The 16,494-nt window shown below is 43.3% G+C and overlaps 1 protein-coding gene across 1 annotated transcript in view; it reads left to right on the plus strand.

The window, feature by feature from the left end:
- LOC311356763 (spondin-1-like) overlaps nucleotides 1-16,494 on the plus strand; it is a gene marked incomplete at both ends in the record, with an annotated part of 48,691 nt that overhangs the window by 5,770 nt on the left and 26,427 nt on the right. Inside the window, 4 exons of the mRNA XM_084476617.1 lie at nucleotides 474-607; nucleotides 4,585-4,658; nucleotides 5,543-5,665; nucleotides 8,023-8,171. Of these exons, the coding sequence (XP_084332743.1) occupies nucleotides 474-607; nucleotides 4,585-4,658; nucleotides 5,543-5,665; nucleotides 8,023-8,171 (480 nt within the window). The remainder of the gene's footprint in view (nucleotides 1-473; nucleotides 608-4,584; nucleotides 4,659-5,542; nucleotides 5,666-8,022; nucleotides 8,172-16,494) is intronic.

The following is a 16,494-nucleotide window of genomic DNA, read 5'->3' on the forward strand; positions in this document are numbered from 1 at the left end:
TCCAGGAATCACAAAAGGCGATGCACACCAAACACACACGCACGCACGCACGCACGCACGCACGCACGCGCACACACACACACACACACACACACACACACACACACACACACACACACAGACACGCACACACACAAATTGAATTGTTGGCCTAGAAAGGTAATCTATTACAGCAGCCTTCAAAGACTTGTTGATAAAACCAATGTCTCTGTGCATTGTTCAATTAGTTTGACAGATAATTATAACAATAATTGTACTAATCAATTTAAGTGAAACAAGGAAGTTCATCTTCTTACAAGGGTTTATTTGTGTAGTCACACCAATTTTTGACTTGTTCATCCTTCATTGTAATTGCAGATGGCTTTCAACAACAACACCTCACAATATTCGATTTCTAGATGATGCTTCGCTGTACATTGAGTTCATACCAATTCTGTTGTAAAACAAATGTGGTATTTGTGTCGTTGGCACAGATCATTGACGAGGAGGACACCCAGTTCATGACCAACTGCCCCCCTGCGGTGACGGAGAGCACCCCCCGTCGACGGACTAGCATCCATGTGTTCTGGACAGCGCCCCCTAGTGGTTCCGGCTGTGTTACGCTCAAGTATGTGTGCTACACTTGCTACTTGCTACATATGCTTTGGCTTTGATCTGGTAAAAAACTTGAAAAATTATTTTATTAATCTTTCTTAATCTTTGTAAATATGAGCAAAATTGTGCACTTTGTGTGCTGTGGGCTATGTTTGACCTTTTTCAAATGTTTTCAAATGTAAGCCAGTAGAGCAATAAAGATAAACATTAGCTGGATACCTCAGAAGAAATCCTCCTGTCAAACTGGGCTGCAAATTATGTCTCGGAGCTGATATTTATTGTGGACTGTCTGCAAATTTGTAAAATATGCTTAGGTAAAATGAATGTGAAGGCAGTTATGTTTGGATGGAACCAAAACAGTCAATGACCCCATCTAGTTATGAGGAAATCATGACTGTCAATAATTTTTTTTTGATTGGGAGTCCTATTGCTTTGAAAAATATAAAAGTACAGTCAGACAGTAGTAACATGTAGGCCTATACTTATGAAGTCTGCAAATGTCTCCCTTTTGCAAGCTCATTATTGTTTGCAGAGAAGGTCATACAAGCACCAAAACAAAGAAAATAACAGAATGTGGATATACCATCATAGGCTTTACACTGTCTGTCTCATTAAAGAAGTCTGTCTGGTCCATCTTTTAATCTGATTCTGATGGCTATCCAGTGCCCTAGTTTAGGCCTATATAATTGAGGAGTAGCCGTGTTCTTTGAAGGGGAGGACTGAGTGGTGGTTTTGTTCTGGCTTGGTTTGGTAACTTATCATGAGGTCAGTCCAGGATGCAAAGTTTGGGTTTTGAACTCTGAGGCCTTACTTGGAGGGACTCACCACTGTACATCAATCTCCTTTAAATCTGTGCACTGATGGTTTGATTTTGTACTAATTCAAATTGTGGGGTTGTAATTTAAACTTCCTCAGCAGTGAATCCATTTGTGCATGGCTTGCATATTGATCTATTTGATGTAGCCCGATACATACCGGGCAATACTAGGCAATTGGGCAACTAATTAACAAATGAACCAACCGACAAACTATCAAACTAGCAAACCATCCACCCAACCGACCATCCAACTAAGTAGATAACTAGATAACAAGCAAACAAACTCACAAACCATCCAAATGACCAATGAACGATCTCGCTACCATGGTATAATAACTGTTTAGTTTGCTAGTCACTGATTACTATGCTACTGTTTTGGCTGTAGGCTTAGGCACTATACTATACTATATATGTTAGATACTAGGATTAAAAACAAGCCTCAAGGTTAGGACTCCATTCACACCATTCGTTGTTTACACAGATAGATGGCAAGCTCTGTTCAATTTGATGCGATCTTTAGCATTCCATTTGTATCAGGGAAGCAATTGGTTTGTAATGTGATTCATCATAGCGGGTAATGCCGATGTGTTTCAGAAGCGATGAGTGAGTGAGACAGCGGTGTGCGAGATGGGATGAATGTCAAAACCGCGCAGCCTCTTTTGTGTGGCACACCTACAATGACTGCTGCCGGACTGCTATGCCACCATGCAAAAAAAAACAACATCAGTTATTTGTGTTGGTGGGTATGTCGTTTGATTATACGGACATATCAAAAATACATTTCTTCTCTTTTGAAACCGTTGACCATGAGAATGCGGCCAGCTATCCAGAGATTGCAGAGATGTCAAATCCCTAAATGTCTTTCTTTTGAATGTCTGCATGCACACACCCACATGCACACAACCACACAAATGCATACACCCCCACACACACATGCACGCACACACACACAAACACACAATCAAACGCATACACACACCCATCTAGACACGCACACGTACACACACACACACACGCACACACACACACACACACACACCCGTGCACACCAGAGCATTTGGCATGATTGAGACCGGTGGTGGGCAGCCAACAAAGCGAGTCAGCCCTTAATAGCGTCTCATTGATAGAATTTAAATTGGATGTTAAATAAGCATTACTCTGCCTGATTGTCTGCGTAGTCCAGGAGATCAGGCTGCTGGTGAGACTGTGTGTGTGTGTGTGTGTGTGTGCGTGCGTGCGTGCCTGTGTGTGGGTGTGAGTGTGTGTTTGGGTGTGTGTGTGTCTCTGTGAGTCTGCATGCGTCCGCTTGTGTGTGTGTGTGTGTGTGTGTGTGTGTGTGTGTGTGTGTGTGGAGGATGTGTGTGTGCCTCTGTGTGCGCGTGTGTCCCTGCATATCTGTGTGTGTGTGTGCGCCTTAATGTGTGTGTGTGTGTGTGTGTGTTTGTGCGTGTCTGCATGTGTGTGTGTGTGTGTCTCGTTCAGGGAGATATGTGCGATTGAATTAAAAGCATGAACAATTAGAGTGGTGGCATTGCTACCCCTGAACCCTTACCGTCAATGAGCCAGGGCCTGCCTGATCCTATCTCCTTCTCTGTATCATTATATCCATCCCCTCAGTTTAATTGAACAATCATCTCATCTTCCATCTTTTATTTCCTTCCATTTTTTAACAACGGACGACAGCACCTAAACCTCCCTTCATGTCATAGTTAAACCACCGACAGCTTTGTAGCTCTCTGTCCCTTGCATGCCACTTCAAATAATATTAGCACATGAATACGCTAAAAGATAAAGGGCTATGTTATGCCAATAGAAGCATGTTGTCACAAACCGTCACTATGGACACAAGCTATGAGCACCATTATCCCTGAAAATACAGCTGTATAGTATTCGTAAGATTATCTGACAAAAAAAGTCATTTTGCAACAAGCATGGAGTGCAAGGAGGGACACAGAGGAAAAAATTGCTCGCAGACAAATTCCCATTTCAAATGAGGTTTTCACATCCTATTTTTTGAGTTATAGCCCACCTGACGGGAAACCGCATCAGATAAAGTGGAGGTAAAATGAGTTTTGCCATTATGTCCTCTCTGTTAAAACGGGAGAAAAACAGTCCTGCTCTCCAGGTTTTCTACTGCCGCTCTCCTTTCCGTTACCCTAAATGACTGGTAATGGCTACATCTCGGCTCTACCCAGCACGTCTCAGTTCTACCGTTCAACCCTAATGGAATCCTTACACTTCAGCTGGACTGAGCCTGCATTAGTCCTCTGCCCCAGCAGCAAGCCTCTTCCTATACCCGCTCACATTTTTCAACATTTGATAACGAATCCTCAGAGCAACCATACTTACTTGTATTATTATTTTTATATTTTATTTAGTCTTTATCTGACTGCTGTAACACCTGCATTTCCTTTCAGGGATTCATTAATAAAGTGTTATCTACTTGTATGGACACATTGCATTTGTCAAATACATAGCGGTTTATTTAGACTTATTTCATTTTTGGCGAGTCCCTCTCAGGCGATTGTTGCTCTTGACCTGGGATCCTCGTCATCTCGTCTACTGCATAGGCCTCCTTCCAACTAGTGGACAAGCCGCTGACCTGCCAAACAGTCTTATTGGTCACACAGTGCACCGCTGCCTACCTGTCCACACCATACCGTGTGCTGATTCACGTGTTTCACAACTAATCATAAACTAGTACATTTGTTTGTGGGGTTTTTCTACCTTCCTCAGACTGTGTTTTAATTATTTTTTTAATTGAATTGAGTGACTTCCTGTTAAATATGCATTTTTCTTTTAACAATGATATCACCCTTAAAAAGAGTGTTATCAGGAAGCTGAGAACAGATGCTCATGGTTTAATATTATCCACGGTTTACATCCTTATAAATATCAGAGGTCCCACTGCTCTGTACTCTTTTGTTCGTCCCTCCCACCTCCTCCTCCTAGCTACTGCAATACCAATTAAGACAATTCTCATCCTCTGCCTAATCCTTTTGTCTTTGTTTTCAATAGTTTTAATTGCTGTTTCCCTACATGACCGATGATCTCTTCTTCTTTCAACCTCTGTTATCATTGGTCTTTTGGTGTGTGTGTGTGTGTGTGTGTGTGTGTGTGTGTTTGTGTGTGTGTGTGTGTGTGTGTGTGTGTGTGTGTGTGTGTGTGAACAGGGCAAGCATTGTGCAGAAGAGGATCATCTACTTCCAGGATGAAGGCTCCCTCACCAAGCACATGTGTGAGAGAGGTATGCTGCTACTGTTACTGCTACTGCTAATGCAATTGCTACTATTATTGCTAAGGCTACCACTACTGCTGCTGCTACGGCTGCTGTTACTGATACTTCCCCTTTTGCTGCTGCTGCTCTTACTGCTTCGGCTACCGCTACAACTAATACTACTATTACTGCTGCTGCTACGGCTACTGCTATTAATGCTACTGCCACTCTTACTGCTACCTCTATGTTTACAACTACTGCTACTGCTACTAATGTTACTGCTACTATTACTGCTAAGGCTGCTAATACGGCTGCTGCTACTTTTGATGCTGCTGCTCTTACTGCTTCGGCTACTGCTACTACGGCTAGTGCTACTGCTATGGCTACTGCTACATCTACTGTAACGGCCACTGCTCCTTTTACTGCTAATGCTACTGTTGCTCCATAGGCAAACAACATCCTACGCTGAATACCCTGTAGCCTGCTAGAGTCTGTTTTACCCCTTGCTGGTCATCTAATACTTGTTCTTGGCTTGTTAAATCAAGTGTCTTTTCTTTCTTGAATTCGTCTGAGGATGACTATTCAGGGCACTTGCGTCTTGAGTGGCTCGTAAACGGGGCGCAACACACTCGCTGTTGTTGGCCGGTGTGCCATGTTACACCGAGCGTCCAATCCGACAGTTACGACCGTTCTGCGCTGTACAACCCCCCCCCCCCACCCCTCCCCCCTCCCCTTCCCCCGCACAAACACACACCCAGCCACATCCTCTCGTTTAAATTGATCCCCCTCAATCCTTCATATATAGCGCTGCGCTCTAGGTGTGAGCATTCACCCACTTACAAGAATCACAATAATATAATCATCACCGTAACAAACATGTAATCATCATCTATTGTTACCCCGTGTCTCTACAGAGTCGCAGTATGGGGACTCCACTGAAAGGCCTCTGCTGGACTGCTGCGCCTGTGGAACGGCCAAGTATAGAGTCACTTACTATGGAAACTGGTCCGAGAAGATTCACCCCAAAGACTACCCTCGTAAGCCTCGGCGTCCGAGCCCTGTTTTTAACTTCACCCCGACCGCAGCAGGCTCCTCCACTTGATTATAGCACCACAGGCCAAAGAAGTGTTCACATAAGGACATGCTCTCCCTCCAAATACAGTTATAACCCCGTTTCTTCAATTGCGGGTGCCAGTATATTACTTTATATCGGGCAAAAGATGGGATCCTGGGATATGTTATGGGTCATGGAGAGTGGTGTGTGCGTGTGTGTGTGTGTGCGTCTATATGTCTTTGTGTGTCTGTGTGCTTGTGTTTGCGTGCAGTCCTGTGTGTATGAGTGTGTGTGTGTGTGTGTGTGTGTGTGTGTGTGTGTGTGTGTGTGTGTGTGTCTGTGCGTGTGTGCATTCCTGTGTGTGTGTGTGTGTGTGTGTGTGTGTGTCTGTGTGTGTCTGATGTATACATGACCTTGGGGCATTCTCTCAGGGTGCGAATAGAGTTGGGGATTACTTTGCCTCTCTTTGCTAAATCGAGCTCTGGAGGGTTGAGATCGATCTAGTGATTAAGCAGAGTAAGATAAACCCATGGATAGAGAAGTGTCCTGATTTAATGGCTTATCGAGGGGGAGAGAGAGAGGGAGAGAGTGAGAGAATGAGAAAAAGAGAGAATAGAGAGAGAGAGAGAGAGAGAGAGAGAGCGAGAGCAAGCATTTGGTTTGTATTTCACTCACAATCTTAGACACACACCCAAACTCATACACACACACATACACATCTCTGTAGACTCCATAGGCGTATGCACATGCACACGCACGCGCACACACACACACACACACACACACACACACACACACACACACACACACACACACACACACACTGATCCCATATCTCCCCTTAGAGGAGGATCCAGCATCCATTCCTAGGATAGAATTGGATGAAGTATGAAGGAAATGTTTAGACGGTACAGGAAAGGACACGATAAGGGAAAGACATGCGAGGGTTGCACATGCTATGTATGTATCACTGTGCGGTATTGGACGATGTTAATCTATTGTTATCTCACGTTATACTAGAACAGCAATAAAGATTGGCTGTGGAAACAAAACACCAATAGAAACTTTGCTCTGCAATATCAATGGAGAGACTACAAGGCATGGGGTAGGTAGGTAACAGGTCTTTTGTAAAAAGAGTGATAATCATTTCCTATGGAGCTGTAAATATCCCAGCGAGTCACATGTCGCCCCTCTATTTTTATAACACGTCCTTCCAGTGAGAGGGACATGGCGGGCCGCAGCTGCACTGACACACATCGTAGGGCCAGGAGGTCACTGCAAAGCAGGCCATTAGGACTTGTCCATTTTAGAAACCATGATAATGACCTTGGGTTTATTTCCTTATTTCACAGTACTACCTTCAATGAGGTTTGTTCATTCAACCTGATTGAGAAAGGGGGGCTGCCCCACTCTGGTTTTGTCTAAAGAGAATGGTGGGGAGAGAGGGTGTCGTATCTTTTGGAGAAAGGCAAATCGTTTAGAGGGAAAAAATGGCATGATGGCTCTCAACACCATACAGAGTTTTGGATGACAGGGTGACAGAGAGAGAGAGAGAGAGAGAGAGAGAGAGAGAGAGAGAGAGAGAGAGAGAGAGAGAGAGAGAGAGATAAGAGAGAGAGATAAGAGAGAGAGATAAGCAGATAGGGCGTGGTGAAAAGAAGAAAATTGGAATAACAGTAAACAGTAAACAGAGTGAAATACCACTTTTGCATGCTTTTTTCCCTTGTTAGGTGTTATGTATTACGCACTGTGGTATTTTCAATAAATATGCACTTATGCACACAATAAATAAAGCAGCAGCATGGTTTAATTTGTGATCTGGGGTCCAGTCAGGCATGGGGTTTATGAATCATAACAGGCCGATAATACTTGGGACAATAACAAAAGCTTGAAGAGGATGAGAGAGAGAACAATATGAACAATCTTAAAGAAGAAACCTCGCTACCTCTTGAGCTTTGGGAAGCGTCTGAAAGTGAGTTGCTCTATAGGTAATTGTCCTGCTGGAGCTGGAAACACAAGCTGATACTTCCAGGCTTTTGTACCTGCTGAGAGTGAAGTGCACCATGTGGAATATAATCAATAGGTGCACCACACAACCAGTGTATGTGTGAGTTGAGTCGTAACTAACATTTGAAGAGCCTGTGGCCTTGTGGGATTTTCCGGAATAAATAAGGTTAAATGTCTTATTATTCAATATGATTAGATAGTTCCATCGGATCTTCGCTGTCGTCACAACATCTCCCCATCGACTTCATCTACTACATGTTACCATGATGCTTTGTGGTGTATCGGAAAGTTAAACAGATCATTGAAGCGTTTCCAATGTGTTCACCCACCCAGGTCGAGCGAACCACTGGTCTGCCATCATCGGGGCGTCCCATTCGAAGAACTACGTGCTGTGGGAGTACGGAGGTTACTCCAGTGACGGGGTGAAGCAGGTGGCAGAGCTGGGCTCCCCAGTGAAGATGGAGGAGGAGATACGACAGAAGGTAAGGACAAACCTACGACCAAAGGCACTTTAGGAGGCTGCGCACACACGGCGTGCAGAGAACAAACACACAGATTGGAGTAAATGGAAAATAAGCGGTACCAAAATAGTGTCGGCTCTTGGGACCGCTTGCTCTTTTTATCTGTGTTATGTCTGGCTCACCACATGGGCGAGGCATTTTAAGTCTCTGTGCTCTGAATTTGAAAGGGCTTGTCATATTTGCAGCAGGGCTTCAGTGGTTCAACGTGAGGGGGGGAATGCAAAATGGTTCTGGTCACCTCACTTTGGCCCGCTTACCTGTTGTTCAAGTAGGGTCCTCTGCTTTCTTTTTCTTTCTTTTTTGAAGTCTTTCTTAAATTCTCACTATTTTCCGGAACTCTCAGAGCAGGTGGTACAGTAGAGCAGTGATGGTGGGGTGGTATCCAAGATGTTGTATTTATTGCTATTTTGGGAGCACTCGTTGCGTAATGACAAAGGCTCACACCTGAGCCCATGATAATAATTCCAGACTAGACCCGATCTATATGGGCTCAAATGGCCCATTGTGGTGTAATTGCATCGTCGCACATCCACTGGATATCCTCTGTGCAGCGTATGTGTCTGTCCGTGCGTTTCCATACAAAGTTGAGGAGACTCATCGCATGACCTGACCCGAGGGTCCCTAAATGGCTGGCCTGTACATTCACCTACATGAGATCCAAGTCATTTCCATTAGCCTCAAAAGTGCATTCATTCTCCCTGATCGATCCGTTTGTCATCATTGTTCAAGTTGTTGTTGTAGTCCAAATCAATCTTCATAAATTACATCACCGCATGGAAGTCGCACTGTACAACACCCGCACACACACAATTATTGTGTGTGTGCGTGTATTACAATTGTTTTCTTTTGTGCCCTTGGAGGTAAGTGAGCCTGTGGGTGCAGCTGCCTATCTCCTGTGAGCAGTGGAGCACTCCTTTGGTAAATGCTGACACAAACAGAAAATTGATTCGCTTTTGTGTCAGGTGGGCCGTCAGGGGGGAGAACGAGCGATGAATGCTGCATTGATATTCATGACCAGCCTCCATTCCAGCCAAGAGGTGCACTGATCGCACTGGTTATACAAAGTTTCATTTGCCGAACCAAGCAAGCATGCCGGCCACAAGCAAGCTCTGACACACAAACGAACGCACTTACACGCATGCACACACACACGCACGCACGCACGCACGCACGCACGCACGCACGCACGCACGCACGCACGCACGCACGCACGCACACACACACACACACACACACACACACACACACACACACACACACACACACACACACACACACACACACACACACACACACACACATGCATACACACATGCACATAAACACACAAGAACTTGTACACACAAATACACACACACACACACCCGAGCACAACCACACACATACACTGCATGTACAAACACCCACATGCACACACATTTCTGCACAATTACACCTATACACACCAGAATGTACAAACACAGTCTAATGCACACAGACAGACATACAGACACACACACACACACACACACACACACACACACACACACACACACACACCCACGCACACGCAAACGCACACACACACACACAAGCTCTGATACCCAATGCAGAACATGATGGCTTCATCCAGAGACTGTCACCCTTACAGGGCAAGGACAAAGATTTGACTTGCCATCTGTCTTGTTTCGCCACTTGTCAGATGTCTTGTGTGGGAAACACGACACAATGGCCTCTCTGCTTGTAACAAAAACAACTTGTATTGGCCTTGAAAGATTCAGCTAATAATTTCAGAATTCACAGGAATAGTTTTCAGTTGTGACTGACATGTTTTCACCCTTTGTGATCAAGTTCTGCAGATCTGCTGTCTCTGGGGCATGCCCCAAAATGATCCATTTATTTTTGTGCAACAATGTTTCCTAAATTCAAAGTTATTGTAATACCGTACAGGGCATACTACTGCTGTACAATGTTCCTCGTGTATTGATTTCGGAAAGTCCCCAAGGGCAGAAAGCTACATTATTATACTTTCTTTCTAAACAAAAAAAAAAGTTATTTCTTAATTATGATCCATTGAGTTGGAGACTCTCACCCACACCAGTGATCACAGTCATCCCACCCAGAAAGCATATTCTGCAAATTGTAAAGCCCAAGGTACTTTGTTTATAGACTGATAGTTTCGGGGAAAAGTCTTGTGATGACCCGGGTTCAAATCTACTCTGCGGATCATCATCCCTAACTGTCTACAAAAAATTCATCAATTCATCATTCGTCAATTCATGGCAGCGTTCTCAGGCCCCATGTACCTTACATTCCCAGCATGTTATACTTATCATTCTGAGAAACAGCCCTGAGAGTGTTTTGGTTCCGGAAAGAAAAACACAAAACTAAAGTTTGTAATGAGTTTCCTAGGTGCATGATTTAAATCAATGTTGCTGCTTCGATCCTCTCTGTGAACTATCCTCTCTGTGAACCAGTCTGTGCCTTTAGCCCTTCTACATGCAACACCCTGACACCAGAATACCTCTCAGTGCCCCTGAGATCTCCCACTGCTATTATTCTCATTACTTTGCAATCGCTCCACCAGTCCTCTCCAGTTCTCCCACTCTGTCTCAGAAAAGAGCCCATGCAGCTGGGTGGGAACCTGCCTCGCTCCACAAGAAGACAGCACGGAGCCAGAGAAAAATGTTGAGTTTAGTGCTGTCAACCCAGACACTTTTCTGCTTCCTGTCCCAAACTTCTGGGGGAATACTTTTAGCAGGAGTCGGGGAGAAAACTGTCACGTTAGCACCGTGTATCATGTTATCCTTTCCTCGACCGTACCTGGATTTCAGATTGCACACTTGTCCTCAATGGAGAGAGGGACTTTGGGAGAATATTGCCTCAAACTCTTACCCTCACTGCCACACATGGTCCACCCCTCAATTTCCAGCAAGGTTCAATAGTTCAACAGTCCCTCACATCTGAGTGCTTGTGAATCTCAAACTATATCAATCTAGCTACACCTCTTTGCCTTGTGACTTTGGCTTGCACTCCATAACCCCCACATAGAACAGTCCTCAGTCAGGGTGCTCAGATAGGGTGCCTCCTGTCAAACCGGGTGTCTCTTTGTGTCCCTAGCGTAAAGTCTGATGGCTAATGAGCTCAAATCTGGGTTAAGGGGCATTTCACCCCATCACCCCATTTCTTTCACTTCATATTTGTTTCTACCATCATGTTGCCGTAGGTGAGTATTTGTAAGCGTGTAATTGGTGAACACAAATTCTGCCAGAGGTAGTAAACTGTAAAAAAGTGATTGTAAATGCTTCAAATCATCACCATATTGACATGCGACCATAGAATTACACCCCCCTCTGAAATAAAATCCCCCTCTGAAAGCTTTACAAAGGATTTTTCAATGTAGAATATCTCGAAAACGAGGCAGGAGACAAGGCCTAACATCGCACCTAGCAGGCCTGGTTTCTGGCCCAGGCTCTGTGCCATCTCCCTCCAGAAGTCCTGCTATAACATAGGACTACTGGATCACAGATTCCCTCCTTACCGGCTCAATGCTATCAACTCTCTACAAGAACCCGTCCTCGCTGTGATAGATTGTCCTCTGGCTCTCAGCTACAGACGCGTTTGCAATGGATGAATACATGCAGGAACCTCTTGGTGCGGGTTTCATCTGCCCTTTCCACCTCCCCAGCTGGTGCAGGGTTGGTCTTTGTGGGCTCCAGAGCTGGTTGGTCAAACCAAGCTAAAATGAAAGGTACACTGCCAGGCTAACCTGGCATTAAATGGGTCACTGGTTTGCTATAAATATCTATTAGAGTTACGGTCTCTCCAATTCTGCCTCTCAAACCTTTTTGTGGCAATTTTTCATCATTCACCACTTGAATGTTTGGAAGATTGTGTTGTTGTTTTTTTCGGTTGATTTTTAACCATTCAATTGCCATTGCAATTTGTAAGCGGAGGATTTGTCGGTGGACACAGGGATTCCGCCTTTAGGTTCTTTGTGGTTATTTTTGTCTGAGGTGATTTGTATACTCGGTCGACCCTTACCGACACTCAGCGTGTCCCTAATGAGAAGTTTAATGAGGCTCTCTGTAGACCACAGACCTGAGTCCAATGCCTCAGATGGATTATGAAATATCCCATTTCCTCCACCCAGTGTGGGGTGTTTTCCATTACTGGGCGGATGCATACAGAAACACACCATTACGTTGAGCCCCACAGCGCACTGACTACATGCCAATGCTGATGACCACAGAGAACCTTGCAGAATAACAAAAAGAGAGAGAACACCAATGATCTTGCTTTCTTGGCCTCAATGAACTCTAGATCATTTATTAGAATCAGAATCAGAATCAGAATTGCTTTTATTACATTCTTATTGTACAAGTACACAAGAGTCAATTTCTTATGCTTAGTACCTCAACACACATAGCAGCAACAATACAATATAAAGTAAATAGATATTTTATATTTTTAAATATAAATATTATAAATATTTATATATTTTTTAAATATAAAAAAAACAAAAAATAATTAACAGAAATAAGTAAGCCACGCTTGATTTGTAGTGCAAAATACAGTGCAGTGCAAAAATGTTGTGCAATTGCAGTGAATAAATGCAGTAAATATGTATTTAAATAGTCTCTTGTTGTATCGTGCGTGGGGTTGGTTTGTGGGTAGTGGATTCCTCCAGGAGCCTGACTGCTTGGGGGAAATAACTGTTCCTTATCCTCTGCGTTTTGGCCCCGAGGATTATACATGCATTGATAGAGGATTGCAGGGTATGGTGGTCGGGTTTTTGGAACACTATGGTTTAGTTTTGTAACCTGCGGGTATCTGTTTGTAACAATGAACAACAAGTGTTCATCCCACCTCAAAGAAATGTCAAGGGCACCCATAATACTACCCTATTGCCGCATTGAAGAGGTAACGGACACAATATTTTTAAGAACCACACACCACTGTAAAGCAGGTCTGTTGCGATCACAGTGCAGATGGTTACTGAGAGCATCTGATGAGAGGCTCATTACATGGGGTTGTAGTTCAAATGAGGCGGTGGACTCATAGTGGGTTTTTGAGTGCCTGGCAGTTCAACCCTCTCATAGCTGCGTTAGCAATGAGATTGACATGGCTATGCACTCCCAGGTCCTCCACCATTAAACACTAAACGAGGCCATGGTGAATATTTGTTCGCAGACGACTGTGTTTCGATATAAATGGATGTGGAGAGGGGTTGTCGATTGAAGTGTGCTGTATATGGAAAGTGACACGACATGCAAAAACAAAGAACATACATCCGTCTTACTGATATTATTTGACTGATTACTTTGATAATGGATCATGGATCAGGATTCATTTTAATTTTAAGAGGCCAGGACACAATTGAAGGATTATCCAAAATGTAGTCAGAGCTGACATACATGGAGTGGTGATCCTCTAACATTGGCATGTATCTGAGGCACACAGTTTCAAGATACGTCAGGAGCAGAGAAGCCAGATGGATACCATAAGTTGTCTCTTTCTAGTGGGTTTAAATTGTTTGTTTGAGCATCATTTTGGGGTTGCATTGAATTTGAATATATTTGAAATGTCCTTTTCCCCTGTCCTACTTTCTCTGCAGCCGCCTTAGACCCTCTGTCACTCGGGACTGCTGGTGCTTACTTGAGGCTGCGGTTGGTTTGACCACACTGGGCTAGCAATTAAGTACAGAGGGGCCACCCAAAGGGCGTGGCTCCGACCCCAGTGCTGCAGTCAACCTCGCCAAACGATGGCAGCTCCCGCCAAACCATAGATTAGCGGGTGTGTTCAGCAAACAGTCAGGCGAGTCTTCACCACAGTAGCGGTGCCAGACACGTGTCACCTGCCCCTTGATACGCCACCATTTGCTGAGGCCCCGGTAAACATCCTCATGCAGAATAGATAGTCTTTCCACCAGTGCTGTTGTAAAACTGAAAGGATAATTGCTTGGAGAAAAGAAGATAATTGTTTAGTTTGTTTTGTGGGGACCTCCTGATGATTCTGGTTTGTGTGCCAGAGGGAGAGAGAGCGAGAGAGAGAGAGAGAGATTTAGAGGATTTATTCCCAGCCCTGTCCTGTGCTGCAAGATTGTCTGTTATTATGAAGGGAATATATTGACAGTACTGCCAGAGGCCACAGATTTAGAAATATGGAGTTCTGCTGCTGTATTGTGTGTGTGTGTGTGTGTGTGCCTGTTTAGTCTGATGTTCTTTAAATATCACAGTTTTCTTCTAATGACTTGTGTGTTTGGCGGTGGTGATGGTGCATCGGTGATCCCCGGTATCGCATTTAGACTTTTCTAGAATCTCAGACGACTTGAGACCTAAAGACATAAACTTAGAAATAGTTATACATAGATTTATAAATAGACCTCCGTAAAGTTGGCAGGCAAAGGAGCTGAGGAGTGCCAGGTCAACTCTTTATAAATGCTGTAGTTGTATATCGGGATATTCACTGAGATGCCACAGAAACCTTTCTGGTAAACTTTTGATGAGCGCTTCAGACAAATTTTGTGCAGAACAGCGACCACTGATTTTAAATGCCCACATTCTTACACACAGCGTACATAGCTATATTCATTACAGGATTGTGATTGCATAACAAATAAGTCAACTGAAGGTTTCTGTGGATGTTGTGTATGTATATATATATATATATATATATATATATATATATATATACAGTATATATATATTTTTTATTTTGCAGATAATTTACTGATCTGCAAAAATCCATTCATTTTCATCTGTGGTGTGCTGTAATCATAAATAGGATCTATATTTGCATAACCTCTTGGTTGTTTTTTTTAATCACGTGCTAAAATTGTCCATAAATAAGAAATACACATCTTCTGAAACGTCCCAAAAATGCATGTGTTAACTTTTTTGAAGTACAATATTAGTCTATACTTCATATAAGTTGTCATCACAAAAGCTATATCAACTCAACATCCGACTCCTTAAATGTTTCTTCAACATGCTACATTTGATCAAATATCAAAGTGGCCTAATCTGCCTACATGTCAATTTAGTAAAGATAAATCAGCAAAGGGGATTATGACACACTATCCTTGTAGATAGACATGGTAGCAGCACCACTACATTTGTTGACGGCGTGATGTCAGCTGTAGCTCATGAATAGAAGGTTAAAATGTACACCTTTAGGAAAGGGCTTTCCTTTTCTTCTCGGGATTGGATTCAAATGGAACTAGGAAGCACTGAACGACTATTATAGCACTTTCCTGAATTAGAATGCAGAGACGAGACGCACTTCCCCTCGATTCTCTTCCCTTTTTTTAACAGTCTTCATGAGATCAAGGTCCACTAAATATAATAACCTGCACCATAAAGTGTTGTAATGTTTTATGCATGAGGTGGGCTCGCTGAATCTGTCCTCAGTAACGGCTCTACCTGCTATATTTTCCTTATGTAAATGAGACCTTGGCTCTGAGTCCTCCTCCCATTCACTGTAATCTCCATTTCATTTGACTGGTAGTGGACCAATCTGCCTTTCGCAGACTGACAGGCCATGGGCTTACCCATTCATATGCATACCTATAAACTATTCACCTTTAAGTTTAATATTCCTTTCATAGGCTGATGAGATCTGCCTGAATATAACGAATAAGGGATAGGATAGTGTAGTGGTATTTGGGTGTTTCACTCACAAAAGGTAGTGGGTTTGAACCCCGATGTCCATATGCTACCTGTAGGCACCCATGAGCAAGAGGCCAAACCCTGCTCCGTGATGATGTGAACCTGAATTCACAGTAAGCAACATCGTATAAAGGTATCTGCTCAATGATTAAATTGACTATGTAAAGCTGTTGATGTTGCACATTGTGTTTTAGAGGATTTGCGTTGTTTTCTTACTGCAATAGCTTTTTCAGATGTTGAATCGTTACTGTTATGGGTTTGAGAAATGCTGTTTAACATCAAGTGCACTCTAATGCTAATTGTTTATTCATGAATATAATTTGATGTGTTTTTACATTCCCTTTCACAGCAGATGGTACATTGCTAATTGAGTAACCACGCTGCTTCATCAGTCGGCAGCAGTAGACTGAACAACAGCCACACTTATGTTTTAATATGTTAAAAAATGACATTTCCTTCTCCATTCCCTTTTCTTTTGCAATAGATTATTTTTTGTTCATTTTTCCCATTTATTTCTGTTGTGTCAATAATGTCACTGGTATGACCTTCAGATTTTCTGATTGACGCACTTGATATGTCAATCCATTCAGCATATTTATGTTTCATTCGATTTTGCTTCTGAACTTTACCAAAGG

Source organism: Micromesistius poutassou (genome assembly GCF_964030765.1).
Source record: "Micromesistius poutassou genome assembly, chromosome: 12".
In the NCBI taxonomy this organism is placed as follows: domain Eukaryota; kingdom Metazoa; phylum Chordata; class Actinopteri; order Gadiformes; family Gadidae; genus Micromesistius; species Micromesistius poutassou.